Here is a 23,571-nt window from a genome sequence, read left to right on the forward strand (position 1 = left end):
GAATGCCTAAAAAGGCAGTGCATTATGCAAAACCCACTACAGAAGAACTTGATTTTGACTTCTATTAACCATGGACCAATCACCTAATGGATTTTCTTTCTTTTTTTTTTAAAGATTGTATTTATGTATTTGACAGAGAGAGAGACAGCTAGAGAGGGAACCCAAGCAGGGGTAATGGGAGGGGAGAAGCAGGCTCCCTGCCAAGCAGGGAGCCCAAGTGGGGCTCGATCCCAGGACTCCGGGACCATGACCCGAGCCGAAGGCAGACGCTTAACAAACAGCCACCCAGGTGCCCCTGGATTTTCTTTCTTGATCTTAAAATCTATTAAAAGATGAAGCTTCCTTCAGTCATTTAATAAATACAGACTGAAAACTCACTATGAACCACTGTTCTAGAAACGGGAAAAAAAAAAAGGAATAAAATGGAAATAAATCTTCGCCCTCATGGAGCTTATATCCCAATAGGAAGACAATTCGCTTATTTTAGTCTTCACTGATGTTATGGTACACTTTTCTTTTAAACTAACGATTTTAGGCAATGTTACTGGTCACATGGTATCATTTCTAATTCTCATAATTAAGGGGAAGTGCCAATCCCAACTATTTCTTTTCACCTTTGGGATTAATGATACAGCTCCATAAACTCAAAAATATCAATATTCCTATTCATATTCTTTTCCAAGTCAGTAATTTCCCCAGTGTTTAACCTCTCAACATACTAGAATTCAAGTCAAAGATACTTCAATCAAATCACCAATACACTTATTAAATTTATAAAAATAAAGCTTATATCCCAAGGCCAAGTATAAAATAGTAACATAAATTTATTAGATAAATGTGATTTCTTAATGGAAAGATGTTTATATAGTGTTAAATTAAGAAGCGTGACAAAATTAAATATGGTATGTTCACAACTGGGTCAAAACACATCTGCACATAATGTAAAAACAACAGGTAAAAATGCCATTCGAAGGGCACCTGGGTGGCTGAGTCAGTTAAGTGTCTGCCTTCAGCTCAGGTCATGATCCCAGGGTCCTGGGATCGAGTCCTACATCAGGCTCCCTGCTCAGTGGGGGAGCCTGCTTCTTCCTCTCCCTCTGCCCCTCCCCTCTGCTCATGTTCTCTCTCTCAAAATAAGTAAATATTTTTAAAAATTACCATTCAATGACAAACTATAGTCTTTTTTTTCTATTCTTAGCTTTCTGTCTTTTCCTATTGCCCAATAATATACGTTATGCTTATATAATAAAATTGTTTAAAGTTGTAAATATTCCATTTAATTACTATCTTTTTAGCTATAGCATTATTGAACATTAAATACTAGAATCTAGTTAATTGTTTCAGGTGAAAAGTATTCATTCCATTTATTAAGATACACATGCATGCTAAGCTCCACACAGACTGTGCTAAACCAAATGGGAAAAGGAATTCCAAATGTAAGGAAAGAAAGATTGAAAAAAGTCTTCAGTTTCCAGTAGAGTTATTCTAGAAATGTCATCTGGGTTAAATTCAGCTGATTAAGTGCTGTAATGGTATATGACAAAATCTCCAAAGTAAGGCTCAAACTTAAGCCTTTACCACAGTGTGATCTAAAGACTGTCTTTGAAAGTAACTGCAATAATTTTTTTTAATATATAGTAACTGTGACAAACATTTATTTTTAAAGATTTACTTGTCAGAGAGAGCGCAAGTGCGCATGCACATACAAGCAGGGGAAGCAGCTGGCAGAGGGAGAAGCAGGCTCCCCGCTGAGTAAGGAGCCTGATGTGGGACTAGATCCCAGGACCCTGAGACCATGACCCGAGCCAAAGGCAGATGCTTAACTGTGAGCCACCCAGGCGTCCCAATTTTTTTTTTTTTTTAAGATTTTATTCATTTATATGAGAGAGCGCATGCACAAGCAGGGAGAGGGAGAAGCAAGCTCCCTGCTGAGCAGGGAGCCCGACTCAGGGCTCCATCCCAGGATCCTGAAATCATGACCTGAGCCAAAGTGAGATACTTAACCAACTGAGCCACCGACGTGCCCCAGTGACTAACATTTAAATGATTTCTATGTGTCAAACACTGCTTCTTACACACTATCTCTTCATAACCTCCACATGAGGTATTTATATTATCCCTACAAGTAGGGTAAACTGAGGCTTAGGATAAATCAATTTACCTAGTCACACAGCTAGTAAATGACTGAGCTAGGTAGGTCTCAAACCCGGGTTTATAAGATTCCAGAACTCAGGTTCTCAAGCGATATGCTATTATTACTAAGAAATTAAATTTCTGCAGCTTTTATATATACAGCAACAATTTTTCTCTGACAAAAGGCAGTGAAGATGGAGGTAAACTGAAATGTCTGTCCAGCTGGCTTTTTACAGTGGAGCTGAAGAATTTACCTGTGCTCTTTCACAGAGAAGCTTGGCACTCCAAACAAATCCCCTAGAAGATCATTGGAACAATACACAATATGCTGTTGCTTCTCATCGTATAATCGTTTAGTCATAATATATTGGCCAAGATAAAATATAACCTGAAATAGAAATAGGATTTCTGAGCATTAAAGAAAATTAAATGTTAGTTTCAAATACATTCAATATCTCATTTATCTAAAGATGCTTAAACAACCTGCAACCATACCCGTAACTGTCTAGAATAACAACCATTCTGTACTCTTAAAGCTTTTAAATCTTTTCCTTTTAATTTGATGGGATTAGACACTGCTTTTCCAATTTACTTAAATAAGTGTGTGTATGTAACAGACTTTAACTCTGCCCAGATATCTAGGTACTACATACTAGGAAGAAGGGAAAAGGCAGCAAAATGCAAAACCATTGAGAGCAATAAAAAGTTGCAAACTAAAATACAGCAGTGACCTGGAGTCATTTAGTAAATAATAAATAGGCCCAAACACCATACATCTCAACAGTCTATGAGGTCATCATGGATGAGGACCACAGGAAAGTAACCAATTATATGTACACAACAGTTTGGAAGAATCAGTGAGTAAAATAAACTCTTGAAGATATCAATATAATCTATGCAACAATAATCAAACTAGTGACCCTGAATCATGCATATAGTTACTGTATGCTCCATTAAGACAAAGAGGTGATACATCTTAAGATATCCACATACAAACCTATTAACCACTTAAATATGTATGAATTTTTTTACAGTTTAAATGTACTTTTACAAGTACTGCCTCATTCCCTGATATTTCATAGAATTGTTTTCACTGTATTAAAGATAAGGAAATGGGACCTGGTCTTCTGACTCCTAGTCCAGTGTTTTTTTCTACTACCCCATACTAGCTGTCATCACTCTCCCATATGCCCCAGAACAAAGATCCTGCAACTGAAAACTCAGACAATAAATATATATATTACTGTTACATGGTTTAGCATAGGCATTCTATACCTCTATAATGGCCCGATCAATTTTCTCCTTATTTCTACTACTAAATGCATACCTTTTTGTTTCCTTAACCAATTACATGATGATAATGAGGTCAAACCCAAATTAACAGCCCTAAATACATCCTTAACCTCGGAAACATCCTTAACCTCGACACCCCCTTGCAAGCTCCCCTACTGTCTGTAGACTTAAGTGGTTAAGAAGGCCTAAGACTTAAAGGAATATTCCCTGGTGACTATGGATTGAAGATAAGTTGACAGTGGGAAAGGAAGAAGAGAACCTACACTCCTACCAAACATCCCATAATGAAGTTTATAAAGTGTGGCTGAAAAGGAAAATGGTTAAGGGTCTCTTCCTGACCCACTAACCTGATGTAGATAAGTTACTTCGGTGTTTTAAACAATCTGGGCCCCATAAACTAAGTGGGAGAGATGGGGAAAAGGCACATTTCATTCACAATGAAATTTTGCCTAAGATGGCCCAATCTCTCACTGAAAATCATGCTTCTGTGCACAAATTTAAAGCTAGAGAACATTACATTGAAATGTATCCATTAAATAGAACATGTTCATGAATCAGCTCACCTCTATCCCAGAAAGATCAGTATACTGTACTCATGTATCTCTAGTGCAGAAGTTCTTAACCTGGGATCCATGGATGCCCAAGAAGTCCTTGGATAGAATTCAGGGGGTCCATTAATTTGGATGGGAAAAAAAAATTTCTATATTTTCACTTTTAACTGAAATTTAGCTTTTCCTTCAATTATGAATATAGGCAACAAACCACAAAGTATTAGTAATATCTGTGATTTCTGTCACCAATAAAAATCACAAGTGTTTTCATATCATACTATGGTGTAAACATCTCAAAATAGTAACTGTACTCCTCACTACTTTGAAATTACATTTATTAGATCTGCTGCTAAATCTTATTATTTAATGTGTTAATAAAAAAACACACTCAAAAAAGCACATATATCACAAACGTGTTTAGTATTTTGAAAACTATCTTACATAATTTGTTTCCTTTGTAATCCTATACATTTTGGTTCATGCATTTAGAAACAGGATTCTGAGAAGACTTTACCAGTCTGCCAAGTGGGTCCACAGCACAAAAATGCTAAGAACCCCTACAGAGCCTCCCTCTGTCTCAGAGTTCCTAGCTGAGAAATGATATTCAAGTATAATTAGAATTTCAGCTTCAAATTATAGTCCAAAGGACCACAACACTTAATATTGCTGCTTACTGAAAAATCCCTCTATATGGCCAATTTCTCCCCATGGCTACATGTAACTAGCAAGACTTGAGTTATTTTGTTAACTCTTAATTTAGCTTACCTCTTTCATAGTATAAGTGTCTTTTTGTGCACCGACAGACTTTAACAACTTCAAAAGCAAAGGCTTTGGTCTAACCTACAAAGAACAAAAAGCTGCTATTATACTTCCAAAATTATTCCAGAACTATAAGCCTCACAGCAAGATGTCCATGAAGAATTTCAATAAAGGTAGCAGACGTTATATTTGACAATCTCACAAGGTTAGAACTAAAAAACTAAGTCATAATGTTTTCACTAATTGTATCCGACTATAGAAACTGAGTATCACAGACTGTCAAGTCAATTTGGAAAAAAATGCTGAGATTTCATTACTATACAAATAATCACAGATTCCTCAAGTATCATCAGTTGCAATCAAACACAGTATCCATGCCAAGGCAGTGAAAATTATTTTTTCCTCCAGTTATTTCTATTATCTGCTTACTACCTTACAAACTTAACTAGAAATGGAATACTCCAATGAGATTACCATAAACTAAATTGCAAAATCCAAGAAAAGAGAGTAAGTCTTTAGCTCTGTTTCCCAATCTTTTCTTTCCACGTTAGGCTCCCGAAGGCTGGAGGACTTAAATAACAAGGATAATTTAAGAGCAGATCTGAGAATGCAATTCACAACCCTCAACTACAAACCATCATTTTCTTCCTACTCTATCATGTTACCTCTTAGTGGGCCTACATTTCAAATATCTACTGACAAACACTTATTGAGCTTCTACCATGCACCAGACAGTGCTAGGTGTGGGGGCGAGGGGGGGGATGATAAATAAAACATGAGCTGTATTCAAGGAACCCACCAACTTGAGCAAAGGTCAATTTTTTCTATAAAGAGCCAGATAGTAAATATTTTAAGCTTTTCCTGCCAGATGGTCTGACTCAGAAGTACAGATATGTAAACCAAAGGCCATGGCTACATTTCAATAAAACTTTACAAAGAGGCCAAATATGGCCCACAGGCTATAGTGTGCCTGACCCTGATCTAGAGGTTTTCCAAGTGGTATTGAGAAAATAACTGGCAAGGAGGCAGGGATAGAATATACTCTTTCTCCCTCTTGCTGTATCAAAATCTTTAAAACTCAAGCGTCTTTATAGCTTGCCACCTCCACACAGACTGATGCCTCTGTGCCTCTCTTCAATATACTCCTGTCCTTTGCCTAACTTTGAAATCTAACAGCATCTCAGTTTGGAATCTAACTCTCAAAACTAGATTTAAGAAAATTGCCTGTTTCCAGCTAATCAACAGAATATTCTTTAATCACCAAAAAACTGGGTGCCTGGGTAGCTCAGTCGGTTAAGCGTCTGCCTTCATCAGCTCAGGTCATGATCCCAGGGTCCTGGGATCGAGTCCCACATGGGGCTCCCTGTTCAGTGGGGAGTCTGCTTCTCCCTCTGCCTCTGCACCCTCCCCCTGCTCGTACTCTTTCTCTCTCTCAAATAAAATCTTTTAAAATAATAATAATAAACAAAAAACTTAAAATACACAAGTGTGGTACTGAATCATTAATTGTTCTGATCACACTTTTTTGAGTGTGTGCTTACATATACACTTTACTTTCAGGCTACTTAAAGAATGAACTCTCTCTTGAAAGATAAAAAATTACTTTTTTCCCTCCTAAAATTTTATGCATATTAACTTCAAACTACATAGAACTCAAAATAAAAATCTGCAATGGAAAGTCATCAGTTTTTTATTAAGACCTAAAAGACATGCAATAAGAAGACTATAAAAGACAATACCATTCTTAATCTTACATTTAATAACAAAAAGATAAATTCCAAAGATCTAGATGTGAAAACTAAAAACACTACCAGAAAATATAGGACTGTATCTGTATAATCTTGGGATGGGAGAGTTCTTCCAAAGCATGATATGAAATGCAAAAACCAACAAGTCAATAAATTTGACTTCATAAAAACATTCTCAATAGGAAAAAGACAACAAAACTAAATGCAACCTTTGTAAATGATAAAAGTTACATAAATTTGAAACCAGAGTACTACAAATTAAGAAAAACACAGTAAACCTAAAGGAAGAGTGGAGAGATAAGACCAAGCAAATCCCAGAACAAATAAATGATTTAACAAATGACAAGATGCCCATTCTCAAGAGAGATCAGGGAAATACAAATTTAAACAATGATACAGACCCTTCTACCACAAAAATAGCAAAATAATAAAAAGTGATAACATGCAGTGTTGGCAGAGATGAAAACTGCCACAATCTTCTGTTAGCAAGTTATGAATAGCAATCAAAAATATGTATAGTTTAGGACCCAGGAGTTCTGTATACAAAATCTTATAGAAGGAGTCACATAACACAGGATACAAGTACAAAGCAGCACTATTTGTAATAATCAAAAACTAAAGGCAATTTTTAAAAAAACCTATCCAAAAAAACCTATAGCAGAGGCATAAATTTCTAAAAAGGTACACTAATGCTTTGGAACGCTTTGCAGCCCTTAAACAGAATTCTATAGATGTATTGACATGGATGGAATTTGCACACCTGTCTTAGCAGAACAAAACAAGACAGTAACAGATTAAAATTTGCACATGTATATGTGGGTACACACACAGAAAAAATCTAAAAGGAAACATGGTCAAAAGAGAAGACTAGAATTTTCAGCTTCCACTTTTTACATTTCTGTAATGCCTCAAATCTTTACAAGCATGAATTACTTTTGTGACTTTTAGAAACCATCTAAAAAGTTAAATACTGACAAGTCAAAATAGAAAAAAAAATCGGTCAATAACAAACATAACTTCAGCATCCATGCTTAAGAATGTTAGTGGAACTTAGTATTAAATCCAGGGTGATAAAGGACTAAGAAAATAAGTACCGATTCTTACAGTCAGCTTTTACATTTATGCCTGGCATAAATGGCAGAATTTAAGCTGTGTACATACAATTTCACTTAGAGAACCATGCTATAAATGGGGTCTATGGAATTTAGTAGATCACCTCATAAAATATTCTTAAAAGTTACACTTGAGACAAAAATACCAACCAGGGTCTCTTGTTCCGAAGCTGGAATCTGTGAGGTGCTTACAGCACCATCAGTAGACACAGACATGTTGGTATTGCACATTTGCCTACGAGTGGGGAAAAAGAAACACACAAGATAAAAACTTGAAATAATGAAACATCTGTGAAAAAAACCAGAGTCATATGGAAAGGATATAAATAATGCCCTTAAATACTGTCTTTATTAAAACTAAAGCCAGTAGCAAGCAGGTCCTTACCTGGATCAGTGTAGAGAGTAAGTGCTCTACGTCGCTGACCACAGGTACCTATCTCTAATCGCCAATGAATACAGCTGGGAAAAAGCATGGTTTAAATAGCCCCAGCTGGAGACAAGTCAGGACTTAGCTCCTTTTATTGCCTCCTAGGAACGTGTCCGAACTTGACCAGCCCAAAGGGAAAAGCTGAGTCAACTTGCCCACAGAACCAGCCCAAACTCGCCCAGACACGGCGCCGGGTTCACGCAGGCACCTGTCATTATCCGGACCCCAAGCCGGGAGACTGCAGACCACAGCGCAGCACAACACCCCCCGCCCACGTGACCTTTACCCCGACCACCCGCGGAGCCCCGTGGCCTCCGCGGGCCAGGCTCCCCGGCCCGAAACCCCGCCCTCCTCCCCAGGGGCCACAACCTCGCGTCCTACCAACAAAAACCTCCACAAACCCACGTGCCCCGCGCCCCCCCACCACCAAATGCACAAAGGCTGCGGGCGGGGAAGAGGCTGCAAAGGACAACGAGCTGGGAGACCCAAGTCACAAAATAAACCCAGAACTGCCCACGCGCTTCCCGGCGGGTACCTGCTCTTCACCAAGCGGGGTTGTCCGCGCCTGGAGTTGGGGGGAGCGGAGACCCTCGAGACCCCCCAGTTCCCTTCACTGGGCGCGCAGAACCCCGACGCCCTGGGCCTCGGCGACCATTCCACTCGCAGGGCCCAGGCCACTGGGGCGCTCGAACGCACCAGGTCGGGAGAAGAAGGAAGCTCCCGGCGGCGAAAGCGGCAGGACCTCGGTCAGAGGGGTTAGGGCTGCCGCTGGGGCTCGGGCTCTTGCTCCATTTTCCTTCCAGCCACACAGGGCCGCAGAGGCCCCAGTAGGAGCCGAACCAGCCGAGGTACGCCCGATGCGCGCCCCCGGCTGTTCGAGGGGAGCGCGCCGGAAGCCGCGGCTCATCCGGGCGTATACGCGCGCGCGCGCGCTCCAGCCCCACCACGTCCGCCAATGGGGGGAGGGGGTTGGGTCGGCCGCCTCCGCGAAGGGGGCGGCCCGGGAGCGCGGCGCGCGCAACCTGGGCGTGCAGCCTCTGCAGGGCGGGAGTGGGTGTGGGGCGCTTGCGCGACCGGCCGGGCTGGGCCGCCAGTTTCCCCGGGGTGGGGCTCGGCCCAGGCCGCCGCCGCGGCCCTGGGGTCTTCTTTATCCGTTGTGCTATTTCTGTATGCCCTGTGTTTACAACTCCCGACCGCGGTGGAAACTGCAGGCACCAGGCATATCTAAGTGCAGCTACCAAAAATGAAACCAAAATTAACAGCTGTGCGATATATTAAGGCCACACTGCCGGCTACGGGAGTTGTATACAGATGAGTTATTTCAAGACTTGTTTAAAAAAAAAGTATGATTAAAACTACCACAATATAGACTTGTACACGATGCATACAAATGTTCTAGTTGGAGAAATAGAAGACTTGTGGGTACCGTGATGGGAGGTGGCTGGGGCGATAAAGAACGGTTTTCACTTTATGCTTTTAGAATGTTTGGGTTTGTTTATATAACATTCATTCTCATTAAGAATATATATTTATATATTAGGAACTATACTGAAAGACTCACCTTGCCCCTTTTGGCCCATAGGCGTGGCAATTTAAAAAATGAAGACGTAAAAATTGAGGTGGCTCAACACAAAAGCACAGAAAGCAATTAGTTCCTTTTTTATAGGGACTTTCTTTTTTTTATATAAAGTTATAACTTTCCCCACTCCCACTCCCTAGCCTATAAAAAGGAATCTTTCTTAAACATACTGGTCATTCAATTGATTTAACTGTTAACATTATTATCTTCAGGGATTTAGTTTGGCTTTTAAAAAAATCTCATCTTTATCATATCAAATATAGTAAGGTTTCTGGTTGTGAAACTGTGTGCTTGACACAGGATAAAAGAAAATCTCAAGAGATGGAGAAAATACAAGAGAAGAACAGAAATGAGGGAAGAAGTGATAGGATTTAAGGTGTTGGGGAGAGAGGCGGATGAGGCAAGGATTCTGTCTTTCAAGGAATTAGTATTAAAAACTTACCATGTGTAACAAGCACTACCCAAGGCCACAGGTAGTGAACAAGATAGTCATACTCCCTGCTGTCATAGAACCTACCAGCCTGACTCTGAATTTCCACCCAAAGTGAATGAGGATACCACTGACAAAAAAGTCTGGAGGAAATGAAAAGTTGCCTGGTTGTTTTGAATGATGCATCACAGAGCAAAGAGTTCAGTGGTAGAAAATGTGGAACTGAAGCTCAGGCTAAAGACAGAGCTTTTGAGGGGGATTACTGGCTCAACATGTAAGAACTGATGAGTTCCTCAAAGGAGAGAAGAGACTGGACTGGGATAAGGCAGCAGGGGTAGAAACAGCAAAGAATGAGAGGACTGGCCAGAAAGCCACCCAACACAGGCCATATAATGGTGTCCCAAAGACGGTGTCCCAGAAATGGTGAGTCAAATAATGATACTGAATACTGCAGGAGTCAAAGAAAATGAGGGATGAGAAATCACACTGAATCTTCTCACTCGAAAAGCTGTTCCTATTGTTTGTGACTTTACCATTAAGAAAAAAATGCAGGGGCACCTGGGTGGCTCAGTTGGTTGAGCAACCTGCTCTTGGTTTTAGCTCCGCACATGATCTTGGGTCAGGGGATCGAGCCCTGAGTTGGGCTCTGCGCTCAGGGGGGAGTCTGCTTGAGATTTTCTCCTTCTCCCTCTGTCTCCTCTCTTTCTCGCTGACAAATAAATAAAATAGTTTTTAAAAATGCCTTCTTTAAAAAAATATGAATAAGTGTTCAGTTTTATCTAATACCTCTTTATGTATCTGAAGATGATCATGTGGCTTTTCTCCTTAATCTGTTAATATGTTAAGACTGCAGTGATAGATTTTCTAATATTGATCCATCCTTGTATTTACTCAGACTCTACTTAGTTATAATGGGTCTTTTTTTTTAGATACTGATGAACTGAATTTGCAACAGGAATAGTGTAACAGGATGATATGGAGCATAACTGATAGCTTATCCTGTCCTTAGAGGTTACCAAATATCTCAGGATTTAAGTGGAGATATTGTCCTATTGAGAACAGTTACTCAATTCTCCAAGGCTAAGTTCAGATAAGGTGGCGTTCTTGACCTGGGATTCTGGTTCCCACAGGGTAATACAGGCTCAACCGGTTTGATGACTTTTAGCATTGACAGTTTTAAGGGAGAACCAGGAGCAAAACAGGTTACCTTCTGGAGGAATGAAGGATTTATAACCTCACCTACCTGCCCCCTAATTATATCTGAGACTTGTGACTACATCTTGTCTGAACGTTGCTGAGCCACTCAACTGGCAGAAGAGACATGATGAGGTTGCGTAGTACCCCCTGCTTTGGTGTGGAAGGGTTTCTGGAGTTTCTCACAGGTCAGCGGTCCCTGAAAAAGATGGCAGGGGTATAAGGAGTTTTGCTGGTAGCCCCCCAAGATGGCCACTGCCGTGGTAAGAGAACCCTGGCAGCACCAGACACTATAGGATGTCCATTGGTGGAATGTACTGAGTTGGGGCATAAAGAGTTGAGCTTCATTCGATTCTCCCTGTCCAACTTCCTGCCAGGACTGGGCCATAAGACCCTTGGGAGAACTAGCTTTTGGATACCTGCCACCTGGAGGGAACTGATACCCAATTTGCATTAAACAGAGAGGCCAAGACAACCAACAGAAAGGGGACAGAAATGTCTCCATTGTCTAGCTGGTATTTTTCATATAAAGAAAACATGAATATGTCCAACTAATAAAAGTGCAACAAATTTTAAGGGCAATCATGTAAGGAAAGATCATTTTCGCCCTCCTCCTCTTTCCCCCCATCAATGCCAAAGGAGTAATGTAGTAGTTTTCTATTGCTGTGTAATGAATTACCACAAATGTAGTGGCTTAAAGCAATACAAATATATTGGCTCATAGTTCTATGTGTCAGAAGTCCAAGTAAGCTCGACTGGGTTTCTCTGCTCCAGTTCTCAACAAGGTCAAAATGAAGATTGGCCAACTTGGGTTCTTATCTGGAGGTTTTAGAGAAAAACCTGCTTTCTAGCTCATTCATTCAGATTGTTGTCCAAATTCAGTTCCTGGTAATTGTAGAACTGTGACCCCCTTTTCCTTGCTGTCAATGGGGGCCCCCTCTCAGCTCCCAAAGTCTACCTACATTCCTTAGCACATAGCCCCCTTCATCTTCAAGCGAGCAAGTGTGTTGAGTTCCTCCCTTATACTTCAAATCTCTGACTTACTCCTCTGCAACTGGCCAAAGGCTTTTGTGATTAGAAAAGGCCAACTCAGATAAACTCCCTTTTGCCATGTAATATAGCATAATCATGGGCATAATAACTCATCATATTCACCAGGTTCTACACACACTCAAACGGGAGAGGATTATACAGGGTAAGGATCGTTGAGGGTCAGTTCTGGAATTCTGCATACCGGTGGTAAGAATGGGGAAGAGGGTATGGGATGTGACAGATCCGTGCCCCACATCCCCATTTCCAGTTCCAGGTCACCAGAGCCACAAATTTAGCCTGGTCTAGGGCATGAGGAAGGAAAATCTTGAACCAAATATGAATTGAAGTTTCAAAATGAAGGAGTCTTCATAACTGAAATGAGACTGTTTTAATAACTAAAAGAACTGAACAATGATGAAGTTGGATTGAGATGTCATTGAGGGAAACTGCCTCCCAGTAAAAACAGGGATTACATAGTGCACTCAACAGAATACATTTGATTGCAGTAAAACTCCAATAAGAAACTTTTTTTTAAGATTTTTATTTATTTTGAGAGAGACAAAGCACACAAGCGAGAGAGCACAAGCAGGGGGAGAAGCAGAGGGAGAGGGAGAAGCAGACCCCCACTGAGGAGGGAGCCCAACGTGAGGCTCCATCCCAGGACCCCAGGATCATGACCTAAGTCAAAAACCAACTGAGCCACCCAGGCGCCCCTATACTGATATTTTAAATTTGGATTTTTTTGGTCTAGGTTTTTGAGATTGGTCTCTATTGTTCTTTCCTCATACACCCTTTTTTTTTTTTTAAAGATTTTATTTATTTATTTGACAGAGAGAGACACAGCGAGAGAGGGAACACAAGCAGGGGGAGAGGGAGAGGGAGAAGCAGGCTTCTTGCGGAGCAGGGAGCCCAATGCGGGGCTCCATCCCAGGACCCCGGGATCATGACCTGAGCCGAAGGCAGACGCTTAATGACTGAGCCACCCAGGCGCCCCAGAACACAGTAATTTATATACTCTTGATATTAAGGTTTTAATGGTTTTATGAGTTGAGTAGTTTTTTTCTATTCTCTGAAACAGCTCATATAAGACTGGAATTACCTGTTCATTAAAGACTTGAAAAAACTGGTCTATGAAATGAGTAAGGCTTGGATATGTCTTTTGGTATTAGAAATTTTTGACTACTAAAGAAATTTCAATTTCTTTAATGATTAGTGTTTAGATTTCTCATTTCTCCTGAAGTCAGTTTTGTTCATTTACATTTTCCCTAGAAAATTATGCAGTTCTGGGGCGCGTGGGTGGCTCAGTCGGTTAAGCGTCTGCCTTCAGCTCAGGTCATGATCTCAGGGTGCTGGGATCGAGCCCCACATCGGGCTCCCTGCTCAACCGGGAGCCTGCTTCTCCCTCTCCCTCTGCCTGACGCTCCCGCTGCTTATGCTCTCTCTTTCTCTGTCAAATAAATAAAATCTTTAAAAAAGGGGGGGACGCCTGGGTGGCTCAGTTGTTTAAGCGTCTGCCTTCGGCTCAAGTCATGATCCCAGGGTCTTGGGATCAAGCCCCGCATCTGGCTCCCTGCTCAGCGGGAAGCCTGCTTCTCCCTCTCCCACTCCCCCTGCTTGTGTTTCCTCTCTCGCTGTCTCTCTCTCTGTGTCAAACAAATAAATAAAATCTTTAAAAAAAAAAAAAAGAAAATTATGGATTTCAAGCTCATGACTGATATGATTATGTATTGAGCAAATAATTGTGGTACAACCCAGAACTGGCAAATCTGACAGCTTAGGCAGAGATGGGTGTTTTTGGATGACATGTTGGCATGAGCTTCAAATTAAAATCTCACAAAAGTAGTATTGTCTTGCAAGACTGTAGAGCAATCTTTGATGGCATTAAAGCTTTCCTCCCAAGGCAAGTTGGGTGGGGGTTGCTATCCTCAGTGGATGCTTTGAGTGGGTCAGAGAATTCCTGACCTTGGTGCCTGACCACTCAGTTTTATGCTGTTGCTAGTCTCAGAGTTGTTTGAAACTAACAACTACAACTGGATCAGGATGTTTCTGCTACTGATCTTCAAAGTGCTTAAAAAAAGACACTGCCTTCTCCATGATGAGGAGCTGCCTCTTCGACATAATGGGTTTTCAAATTTTTCTCATGTGGCTAGATCGAGAAGGGGACAGCCAACTTCTATTTGTCAGTCCTGTAATTCAGGTCACTGTAACACTTGGTTTTGGTTTTGCTTTTAAAGTCATGATAGTCTGTTTCTTCATTGTGAGCCAACATTATCACTTACATAGAGTATGTCAGACATTTTGGGTCAAACTGTTCCCCAGAACCCAAAAGAAAGGACAGAAAGTTAAGAAAAAGAAGTACAAATGACTGGCCTTGCAGTACATGCTCAACGAAAAATAGCTCAGGACACTCTCATTGATAAGTCTTGTCAGCATAGTGAACTTACTCTCTTTGGCTGGAACAAACAGGCACTGAAAACATGGAGGGAAATAGAGCTATAAACAATACATATTGTAATGGATTTTTACTAAGCAGAGGGGTTGCACATTTAACTCACTACAACTCAGGCAAATAAAAAAATAACATTTTAATTTTACCTACAATTATTGCTGAGGCTATACTTGGATTTTAATAGGAAAACTAAGTGTTCAATATTATTTAAATCTGGCTAGATCTGATCATTTAAACAGTCAATGTAGAGAGTTTCCAGTCTCTTTTAAGTAGAATTGTTTATAGGTGCTTATGGTATTTAACAGTTTATCTTAAGGATTTCAATGGGTAGTCATGCAATAAGTATTCTGGTTTTAAAAAATAGACGGATAAGGGTGCCTGGCTGGCTCTGCTGATGGAGCATATGACTCTTGATCTTGGGGTTGTAAGTTCAAGCCCCACATTGGGTGCAGAGATTACTTAAAAATAAAATCTTAAAAAAAACCCACATAGATAGAGGGGCGCCTGGGTGGCTTAGTTGGTTAAGCATCTGCCTTCTGCTCAGGTCATGATCTCAGGGTCCTGGGATTGAGGCCCACATCTCAGCAGGGAGCCTGCTTCTCCAACTCCCTCTGCCCCTCCCCCTGCTTGTGCTCTCTCTCAAATAAATAATAAATAAATAAATAAATAAATAAACAAATAAATAAAATCTTAAAAAGAAAAAAGATGAATAGAAAGGAAAAGAAAGGGAAAGAAATGTTCAGTTTTTTAGATTTCCCTCACCCTCTGCTTTTCTAAATTGGTATTTTAGTATGGGGGGTAGGGGTGCTCCTGGCCATGTGCTGTTTGTGCTTTGTCAACCCTGCACGCATACTCTGCTTTCCAGCCTGATGTCCTTTGTCTACCAGGTTCCTCCACATTCTGTTAGCTTCTGACGCTGCTACCTAGAGGTTAAATCCCAGTCCCCACTAATAAAATCTAATCCCATTCCCTTGCTCTGTGAACCCCTTGGCTCTAGCACTTATTGCTTAGATTTGGGAGCTCCCTTTTTATTGCTGATACAAAAGAAAATCTCTCTTGATTTCAGTTAGGCTATATATGCATATACATGTGTGTTTAAATTTAAATATCTATTTATAGGGGCGCCTGGGTGGCTCACTGGGTCAAGCGTCTGCCTTTGACTCAGGTCATGATCTCAGGGTCCTGAGTTTGAGCCCGAAGTCGGGGTCCCTGCTCAGTGTCGGCTTCTCCCTCTCTGCCCCCCCCCACCCCCGGTGCTTTCTCTCGCTCGTGCTCTCTCTCTCAAATAAATAAATAAAATCTATTTTTTTAAAAGTTAAACATAGGGACGCCTGGGTGGCTCAGTCACGTTAAGCATCTGCCTTCGGCTCAGGTCATGATCCCAGGGTCCTGGGATCGAGTCCCACATCGGGCTCCTTGCTCAGCGGGGAGCCTGATTCTCCCTCTGCCTCCTGCTTTCTCTGCTTGTGCGCTCTCTCTCTCTGACAAATAAATAAATAAAATCTTTAAAAAAAAAGTTAAACATAAAAAAATTAAAAAATAAATTTCTATGTATAAATGTATACATATTTAAATTTTGATATTTTATGCATCTATGTTTAAAGGGACCATACATGTTTCATCTTCAGCAGTTATTCACCATAAAACCGACTTAATTTTTTAAAATAAAATTGAAATACATAAATAACACATACATTCTTTTAAAAAGGGGACAAGGACAAATCCCCTTCCAGCCCGCCCCATCCCTGTCCCTCATCGTCCCAGAGGCAACCAGGCTTATCAATTAAGTTTGTGTTCTCTCAGTCCTTCTTTCATATATTTACACACCGCTACATGTGTTCCTTAGGCAATCTGTAATTTCATTCCGTGGTGTCATTTATTTTCTTTTTGTATAAAATGGCATCAACAATACATCCGTAACTTGCTTTTCTATCCAGTTGGACATGGTGGAGAGCCATCCAGATCTGCACCAACTGCAATAGGATTCTCATAATGGCCTCCTACCCTGATTACGTAGTTTGAATGTACACTTTGTTAGCCATTGTTCTATTCATAGTCAGTGTTTCCAGTTTTTCCCTATGAGGAAGGCTGCAATGGGCATGTTTGTACATGTTTTCTTATGCAAAGGGCCGATGTTTTTCTAAAGCAGATACTAGTAGCTGGAATTGCTGGCTCATGGCATAGATATTTTTGTTACTCGGTGTTGCCTAACTGCCCCTCTACATGACTGTATCAATTTTATATTCCCATTAGCAATGTGCGTGTATGCTTTCCCACACCCACATCAAGACATTTTACTAGTGTTTAATTTTTGCGCATATAATGATTGAAAATTGTTAACCCAATGTTCTAAATATAAAATTTTTTCTTGATAATTGGTGAGGTTCAGCTTCTATTCATATGTTCATTGGCTAATTATATTTATTTTTCTATAAATAACTTGTCCTATTATTTGTTTCCATTTTCCCATTGGTCTGAGTTTTCCCTTTTTGTAGGAGTGCTTTATAGATCTAAATGCTAACCTGTTTTGTGCTATACATATGGTAAATACTATCTCCTAATCTGTCACTTGTTTTTTGACTTTGCCTAAACATGTTGTAGGTGTTATTTACACTTATCAGTCTTGTAACTTCGCTGATGACGCCTTTTGTAGCAGACAACTTTGACAGGCTCCTCGCACTGATCAGTTTTTGTGGAGTCAAACTTATCAGTCTATTCCTTTACATGTTTTGCATTTAGGTTCTGGTTTAGAATGACTTCTAGTTTCCCAAAGTCATAAACATACTCTCCTATAGTCTATTCCGATATATGTAGAGTTTTCTTCTTTGTTTGGGTCTTTAATCCCTCCAGAATATATTTTTGTGAATGGTTATTAGGTAGAGAATATAACTTTATTTTTATCCAAACAAATGATCAGCAGTCCCAATGCCATTTACTAAATTTTAATAGCTCCCCCAATGAGAGGACATTCCAATTTTATTGTACATATCACCCTAACTTGGATGAACTAGCCATCTACAGGAATAACCCACGCTAACTAAGTAAAGGCTTAACACAGGCGGCTGAAATTAGGCAAATACCCCAGACTTATCTAAGTGAGCAGGATGTGTCCTGCAAATGAAAACTGTAACTTAGTTATCTTAGAGACTTCTGAAATTAATATATAGTAAAGGACTGCTATATTTATATACAGGAATTATGTAAAAAATGGAATTAAATAGTAAGAATTTGATCATGATTGTCTGGCATGGAAATAATTCATTAGAGAAAAACATAAAATTTTCTAGGTCTTTCCATGGCTTAAAAGAAATAGCTCTCTACATTAGTCTACTCCTTTACTTCTGATGATATGCCAATTAAAAATTTTTCTGATAGTCTATCTAGTTTCACAGGTACCTTGACATAAAAGGAGGGGATGCCCACAGAGAGGAAATGAGTATTTCAGGTATATCTACTTTTCTGAATTGAGACATTGATACTCTTACACATCAGTCCCTTAAGAGACTTTAAACAACTCAAACCAGATAATTTTCTGAATTTCTAATGCTGTGGTTTTATCTCTACTGCTGTATAGTGCCCGGTACATAGAAGGTATTCAGCCCATTTGTTGAATGGATGGATCACCAAACCATCACTGTTGTTTTGTTAGGTTAACATTTTAAATGCTGTGAATCATAGTCACTGCCCCCTGCCCGACTTGTATTACTGTGTAAATGATTTCTTTCTGCAGAGGGATACAGACCTACAGCATGAAGTAGAGCCAATCACATTCAAGGCAGATCACAAATACCTCATTCATTTATTCAGTCATTCAATAAGAATTTGCTAAGAACTTATTAATCATGATGCTAAGCTCTGGGGAATACAATAATAATAATTTTTTTTAAAGACCATAGTTATCATATTTAACCAGACTCCAGTCTGGTAGAGGGGGTTCTAATTGCAAGTAGTTGGAAGTTCTAAGCAGCAGATTAAAAACGGTGGTGAAACTAAGCTGTTTGTACTCAGAAATGAGAGAAAACCAGACAGGTCCACGGACCTCCAGGGTCCTTACCCATTCAACCAAGGGTCAGGTATCAAGTACAAAGTAAAAACTCTAGGTCTTTCCAGAAGATTGGGGAATCACACAGATCAGCAGACCAAGAACTTTTAGACATTTAGGTGCTTTCCAATTTTTTTGCTATTAACAATAGGGTCATGATAAACTTCCCTGGACGAAAATCCTTATGCACATCTTTGCTTCCTTGGGATCAACTCCTCCTTCCTTGGGATCACATAGATTCTCTGGGTCAAAGAAAGGCTATGCCAATTTACAGTCTTGCAATCGATAGAAGAGAGTACTTGTTTCCCCATATCCCTTGGCTACACTAAATTTAGAAAGATGTGGATTTATAGGTCTCTATGAAAATTCAAATTGAATGTTTGCCAATTTTATATATTAAGAATTTCCATTTTCATCTCATATCTATTTTAATGAGTTAGAACAACTTGTATGTTACATTTATTTAAAAAAGGAATTCGCTTCACATTATATTTGCAGTGACCACTGGGGCCTTGTTTGTTTGTACTAACATTCCTGACTTGCAGAAGTGCTCTGCAGTGCTTTAACGGGTGGGTGTAAGGTAGAAGTGATAGAAGGAAAAAAGGGTGGGGGAGAGGGTTAAGAAAAACCCATACTATGATAGGAAAGGAAGACAAAAAGAACAAGAGCGAGGAAAAAAAACAAAAAAACAACCACAGAGGAGTGAGAAGGCCCAGACTTCTGCCACCACAGGCTCTATCTTTTGATTCAAACATTTAGCAACCGCAGCTTCATCTTTAGAGGAGGAAATGAAGGAGTGAGCACAATTATAGGCTGAGAAGTAATGACGGGGACCAACATGAGAAATCAGCACAGATTTTTTTTCTTTTTTAAGATTTTATTTATTTGAGAGAGAGAGAGAGCACAAGCAGGGGAGCGGCAGAGAGAGAGGGACTTGGGGCTCGATCCCAGGACCCTGAGATTATGACCCAAGCCAAAGGCAGCTGCTTAACCGTCTGAGCCACCCAGGTGCACCGCCCCTCCCTATTTTTTAGGGGAAAAAATCCTTGTGTTGCAATTTGCTAAGTCACCAGGATTTTAGGGCTCTGACCCCATTAGTCACTCTTTCCTTTTAAGCAGTTCCCTCTCTGGTTTTCTAACTGACTATTGTGTTGTTAATAAACCCAGCGGGGCCCTTCAAACCTCTGAAAAATCTGGAAATGAATTCAAATTCTAATAAGCAGCATTTCTGAATGTTAAATGTAAATCAATTGACTACCTATTTTATTTCTTTCTATCTCTTAGGATCTTTTTCTATTTAAGGGAATTTACTGAGCTAAAATTTTAATTTAAATACTTTCAAAAGGGCTTGGTTTTAAGATGACAGAAGAGGAAGTTTCTCTATAGTTTAAGATTTAGAAAGTAGTGGCTCCCTCTAACGGTCAGAAAATGCCACAATCTGTGATTTTGTTTTTCAAACTTAGAGGCAGTGTGGTTAGTATTAAAAATCTGGGTAAGGCTAGGGCGCCTGGGTGGCTCAGTTGGTTAAGCAACTGCCTTTGGCTCAGGTCATGATCCTGGAGTCCCGGGATCGAGTCCCACATTTGGGCTTCCTGCTCAGCAGGGAGTCTGCTTCTCCCTCTGACCCTCCCCCCCCCATGTGCTCTCTCTCTCTCATTCTCGCTCTCTCAAATAAATAAATAAAATCTTTAAAAAAAAAAATTTGGGTAAGGCTAAATGTTTCAGCCCTCATCACTTCAGCACTTTTGGAGCACCTGGGTGGTGCATTCGGTTAAATGTCTGACTCTTGGTTTGGGCTCAGGTAGTAATTTCTGGGGTCCTGAGATGGAGCCCCGCATAGGGCTCCACGCTCAGCTGGGAGTCGGCTTGAGTTTCTCTTTCCCTCTGCTCCTTCCCTGCCTCTCTCATAAATAAATACATCTTTAAAAACGTGTCAGCACTTTAAAGTTATAAACCCAAATATACCACATAAAAAAGGAACAAAATCAATAATTTGTTTTTTTTTAATTTTTTTAAAGATTTTATTTATTTATTCATGACAGACAGAGGGAGAGAGAGAGAAGCAGAGGGAGAAGCAGGCTCCCAAGGAGCAGGGAGCCCGATGTGGGACTCGATCCCAGGACCCTGGGATCATGACCTGAACCGAAGGCAGACGCTTAACCATCTGAACCAGCCAGGCGCCCTGTTTTGTTTTTTTTAAATAAACTCTACACCCAACGTGGGGCTTGAACTCACAATCCCAGGATCAAGAGTTGCATGTTCTACTGACTGAGCCAGCCAGGCCCCAAGAATAATTTTTAAAAAATAAACTATTGTTGGGGCACCTGAGTGGCTCAGTCACTTGAGTGGCTGACTCTTGATTTCAGCTCAAGTCATGATCTCAGGGTCTTGGGATCAAGCCCCACATCAGGCTCTGTGCTCAGTGCAGAGTCTGCTTGTCCCTCTCCCTCTGCTCCTCCCCTCTGCTCTTTCTCTTTCTCTCTCAAATAAATAAAATCTTTAAAAAATAAATTCTTGTCTGTTTTTAAAAGTAAGGCTGAGGGGTGGGGGAATTGGAGAGATGTTGGTCAAAGGGTGAAAACTTGCAGTCAGAAGATGAATAAGTTTTGTGGATCAACTGCACCGCGTTGTATTTATCGTTGACAATACTGTATTATATACATCAAAGTTGCTAAGAGACTAGATCTTAAATGTTCTCACCACAAAAAAAAAAAAAGAAAATTATGCAAGGTGATGGAGGCATTAGTTAAGGCTACGGGGGTAATCATACCACAACACATAAGTGTATCAAAGCCATACGTCTGTATAGCTTACACCTGCATAATGTTATATATAGTTGCCCCATAATTGATAAACTATATCTCCATAAAAATAAAAGATAAAAAATAAAAGCGAGTGAAAACAAAAGATAGATTAATGGATACATATTTACCAGAGTACCAATTTACTTGATTTCTGATATGTTTTTTCTAAATCAGCGGCTGCTTAAAACATGTATTTCTAAAATTTCAGTAAAAACAATATTATATAAATTGTGCAAATAAATCACTTGAAATTTAAGTGCCGGTTTTTTAAAAGGTAGAGTCTTTATCATGATTAAAAATAAAGTTAAAAGGGCACCTGGGTGGCTCAGTTGGTTAAGCGACTGCCTTTAGCTCAGGTCATGATCCTGGAGTCCCTGGATCGAGTCCCACATCGGGCTCCCTGCTCAGCAGGGAGTCTACTTCTCCCTCTGACCCTCCCCCCTCTCATGTGCTCTCTCTCTCTCTCATTCTCTCTCTCTCTCAAATAAATAAATAAATAAAATCTTAAAAAAATAAATAAAAATAAAGTTAAAAAAAAAAGTAAACTAGAATCTAGACCAGAATGTTGCCCAGCATGGGTGAAAACAGTCATTTAGCTCAACATAAAGAGAGAAATCCTGTGACCAATCAAGTCATGAGCTTCTTCAATTATCACTGCAATCCTATCTGCTAGGTACCAAATATTTTAAGCAGGAATTTGGCTGTGATCCTTAATTCATATATTTAACAAATATGTATTGGCACAATGCAAGGCATTTGAAAGATCATCTGATCAAAATAAAAAGTCCTGGGGCGCCTGGGTGGCTCAGTCCGTTAAGAGTCTGCCTTCGGCTCAGGTCATGATCCCAGGGTCCTGGCACTGAGCCCCATGTTGGGCTCCCTGCTCAGTGGGGAGCCTGCCTCTCCCTCTCCTGGTCCCTCTGCCCCTCCCCTTGCTCTTGCTCTCTCAAATAAATAAATAAAATCTTAAAAAAATAAAAAGTATTAAAAAATAAAAAGTCCTTGCGTTTTGGGAGCTTGCAGTGTGGTAAAAGAGAAAGACTACAAACAAATATCTAATTGCAAATTGGGATGAAGCTTTAGAAGGAAGAGAACTGGGTTCTTAAAAGAGAGACTAATAGGGGCATCTGGACAGAGAAGTAGATACAGACTTCCTGAGATCTGCATGAAGGGGAGTTCCACAAGCAGAGGGTGGGGACAGCTTTACAGCCAGATGGAAACTCTGACGGAGACACCAAAACTAAAAATCGCTCAATTACTCATAAGGCTGCAGTACATTTGGTACAATAGGTGATCTATTAACAAGAAAATTCTTGTTCCTATATGTGTCATTGCATAACCTTTTAGTATTTTGCATACGGCCATGTTCTCTGGCCTTTAGATTGAAGGCTCTGTGATGAAAGGAAATGTCTTCCATTTACTTCCATTTTTCTGGGTTAGTACAGAGTACTACATGCAGAAGACTCTTAACTCATGCTGCCAATTGAATAAAGGACTATTTCTTTGAGACTACGTCGTTGGGAAAGTCCCCTTGGTTAGATTGCTTCACCAGGGATTTTGTATTCTTAGCATCTAACAGCATGTCTGTCATAGTCAGTGCTCAATACATATTTGTGGAACCATGAAGGAAAGACCAAGTGAATGAATACATTTCTCGCTACACTCACTTGTCTATTTCCATGTGTCCAATTAAACCACTCATGTAATCATTCAATCATTCAACAGATCATCACTGAACACACACAGTGTGCCAGGCATTGTGCCAGTGTTGGGGGTACAAAGATGAGCAGAAACAGACAAGACTCTACCCTTGTGAAGCTTATAGTCTGTTACGTGTTACAAAAGTCAGAGGTAGAAAATTGATCAGCATATTCTGTGTTTATTTTATTGCCAGGAGAGAGTTCCTGACACAGGTCCAGGCCTCGATTTAACCACGTAATTTCCAGAAGCTCCGAGCAGGATCCTTGGTGAACAGAAGCCAGAGTCTACTATTAGGGCTGAGATGTAGACAACAAAAG

General features: G+C 40.2%; 2 protein-coding genes across 8 annotated transcripts in view; one reads left to right on the forward strand and one right to left on the reverse strand.

Annotated features, from left to right (window-relative positions):
• The window catches only part of MDM2 (MDM2 proto-oncogene), a 25,343-nt gene extending 16,491 nt beyond the window's left edge, over positions 1-8,852 (reverse strand). Inside the window, exons 1-4 of one of the 7 annotated variants that reach the window (XM_025882666.2) lie at positions 8,720-8,852; positions 7,747-7,831; positions 4,743-4,817; positions 2,388-2,521 (exon numbers count right to left, since the gene is read on the reverse strand). In XM_025882666.2, the coding sequence (XP_025738451.1) occupies positions 2,388-2,521; positions 4,743-4,817; positions 7,747-7,827 (290 nt within the window). In that variant the 5' untranslated portion in view covers positions 7,828-7,831; positions 8,720-8,852. Of the gene's footprint in view, positions 1-2,387; positions 2,522-3,989; positions 4,077-4,742; positions 4,818-7,746; positions 7,832-7,981; positions 8,185-8,558; positions 8,692-8,719 lie in introns of those variants that run through there. The other 6 variants (XM_025882665.2, XM_025882667.2, XM_073900678.1 and 3 more) reach the window with 6 other exon arrangements.
• LOC141374143 (uncharacterized) overlaps positions 7,926-23,571 on the forward strand; it is a 26,016-nt gene continuing 10,370 nt past the window's right edge. Inside the window, exons 1-2 of the mRNA XM_073900883.1 lie at positions 7,926-8,025; positions 8,129-8,871. Coding sequence (XP_073756984.1) covers positions 7,926-8,025; positions 8,129-8,871 — 843 coding nt within the window. The remainder of the gene's footprint in view (positions 8,026-8,128; positions 8,872-23,571) is intronic.

The sequence above is a fragment of the Callorhinus ursinus genome, unplaced genomic scaffold (genome assembly GCF_003265705.2).
Source record: "Callorhinus ursinus isolate GAN/ISIS: 27379988/994484 unplaced genomic scaffold, GSC_fseal_2.0 scaffold14, whole genome shotgun sequence".
Taxonomy (NCBI): Eukaryota; Metazoa; Chordata; class Mammalia; order Carnivora; family Otariidae; genus Callorhinus; species Callorhinus ursinus.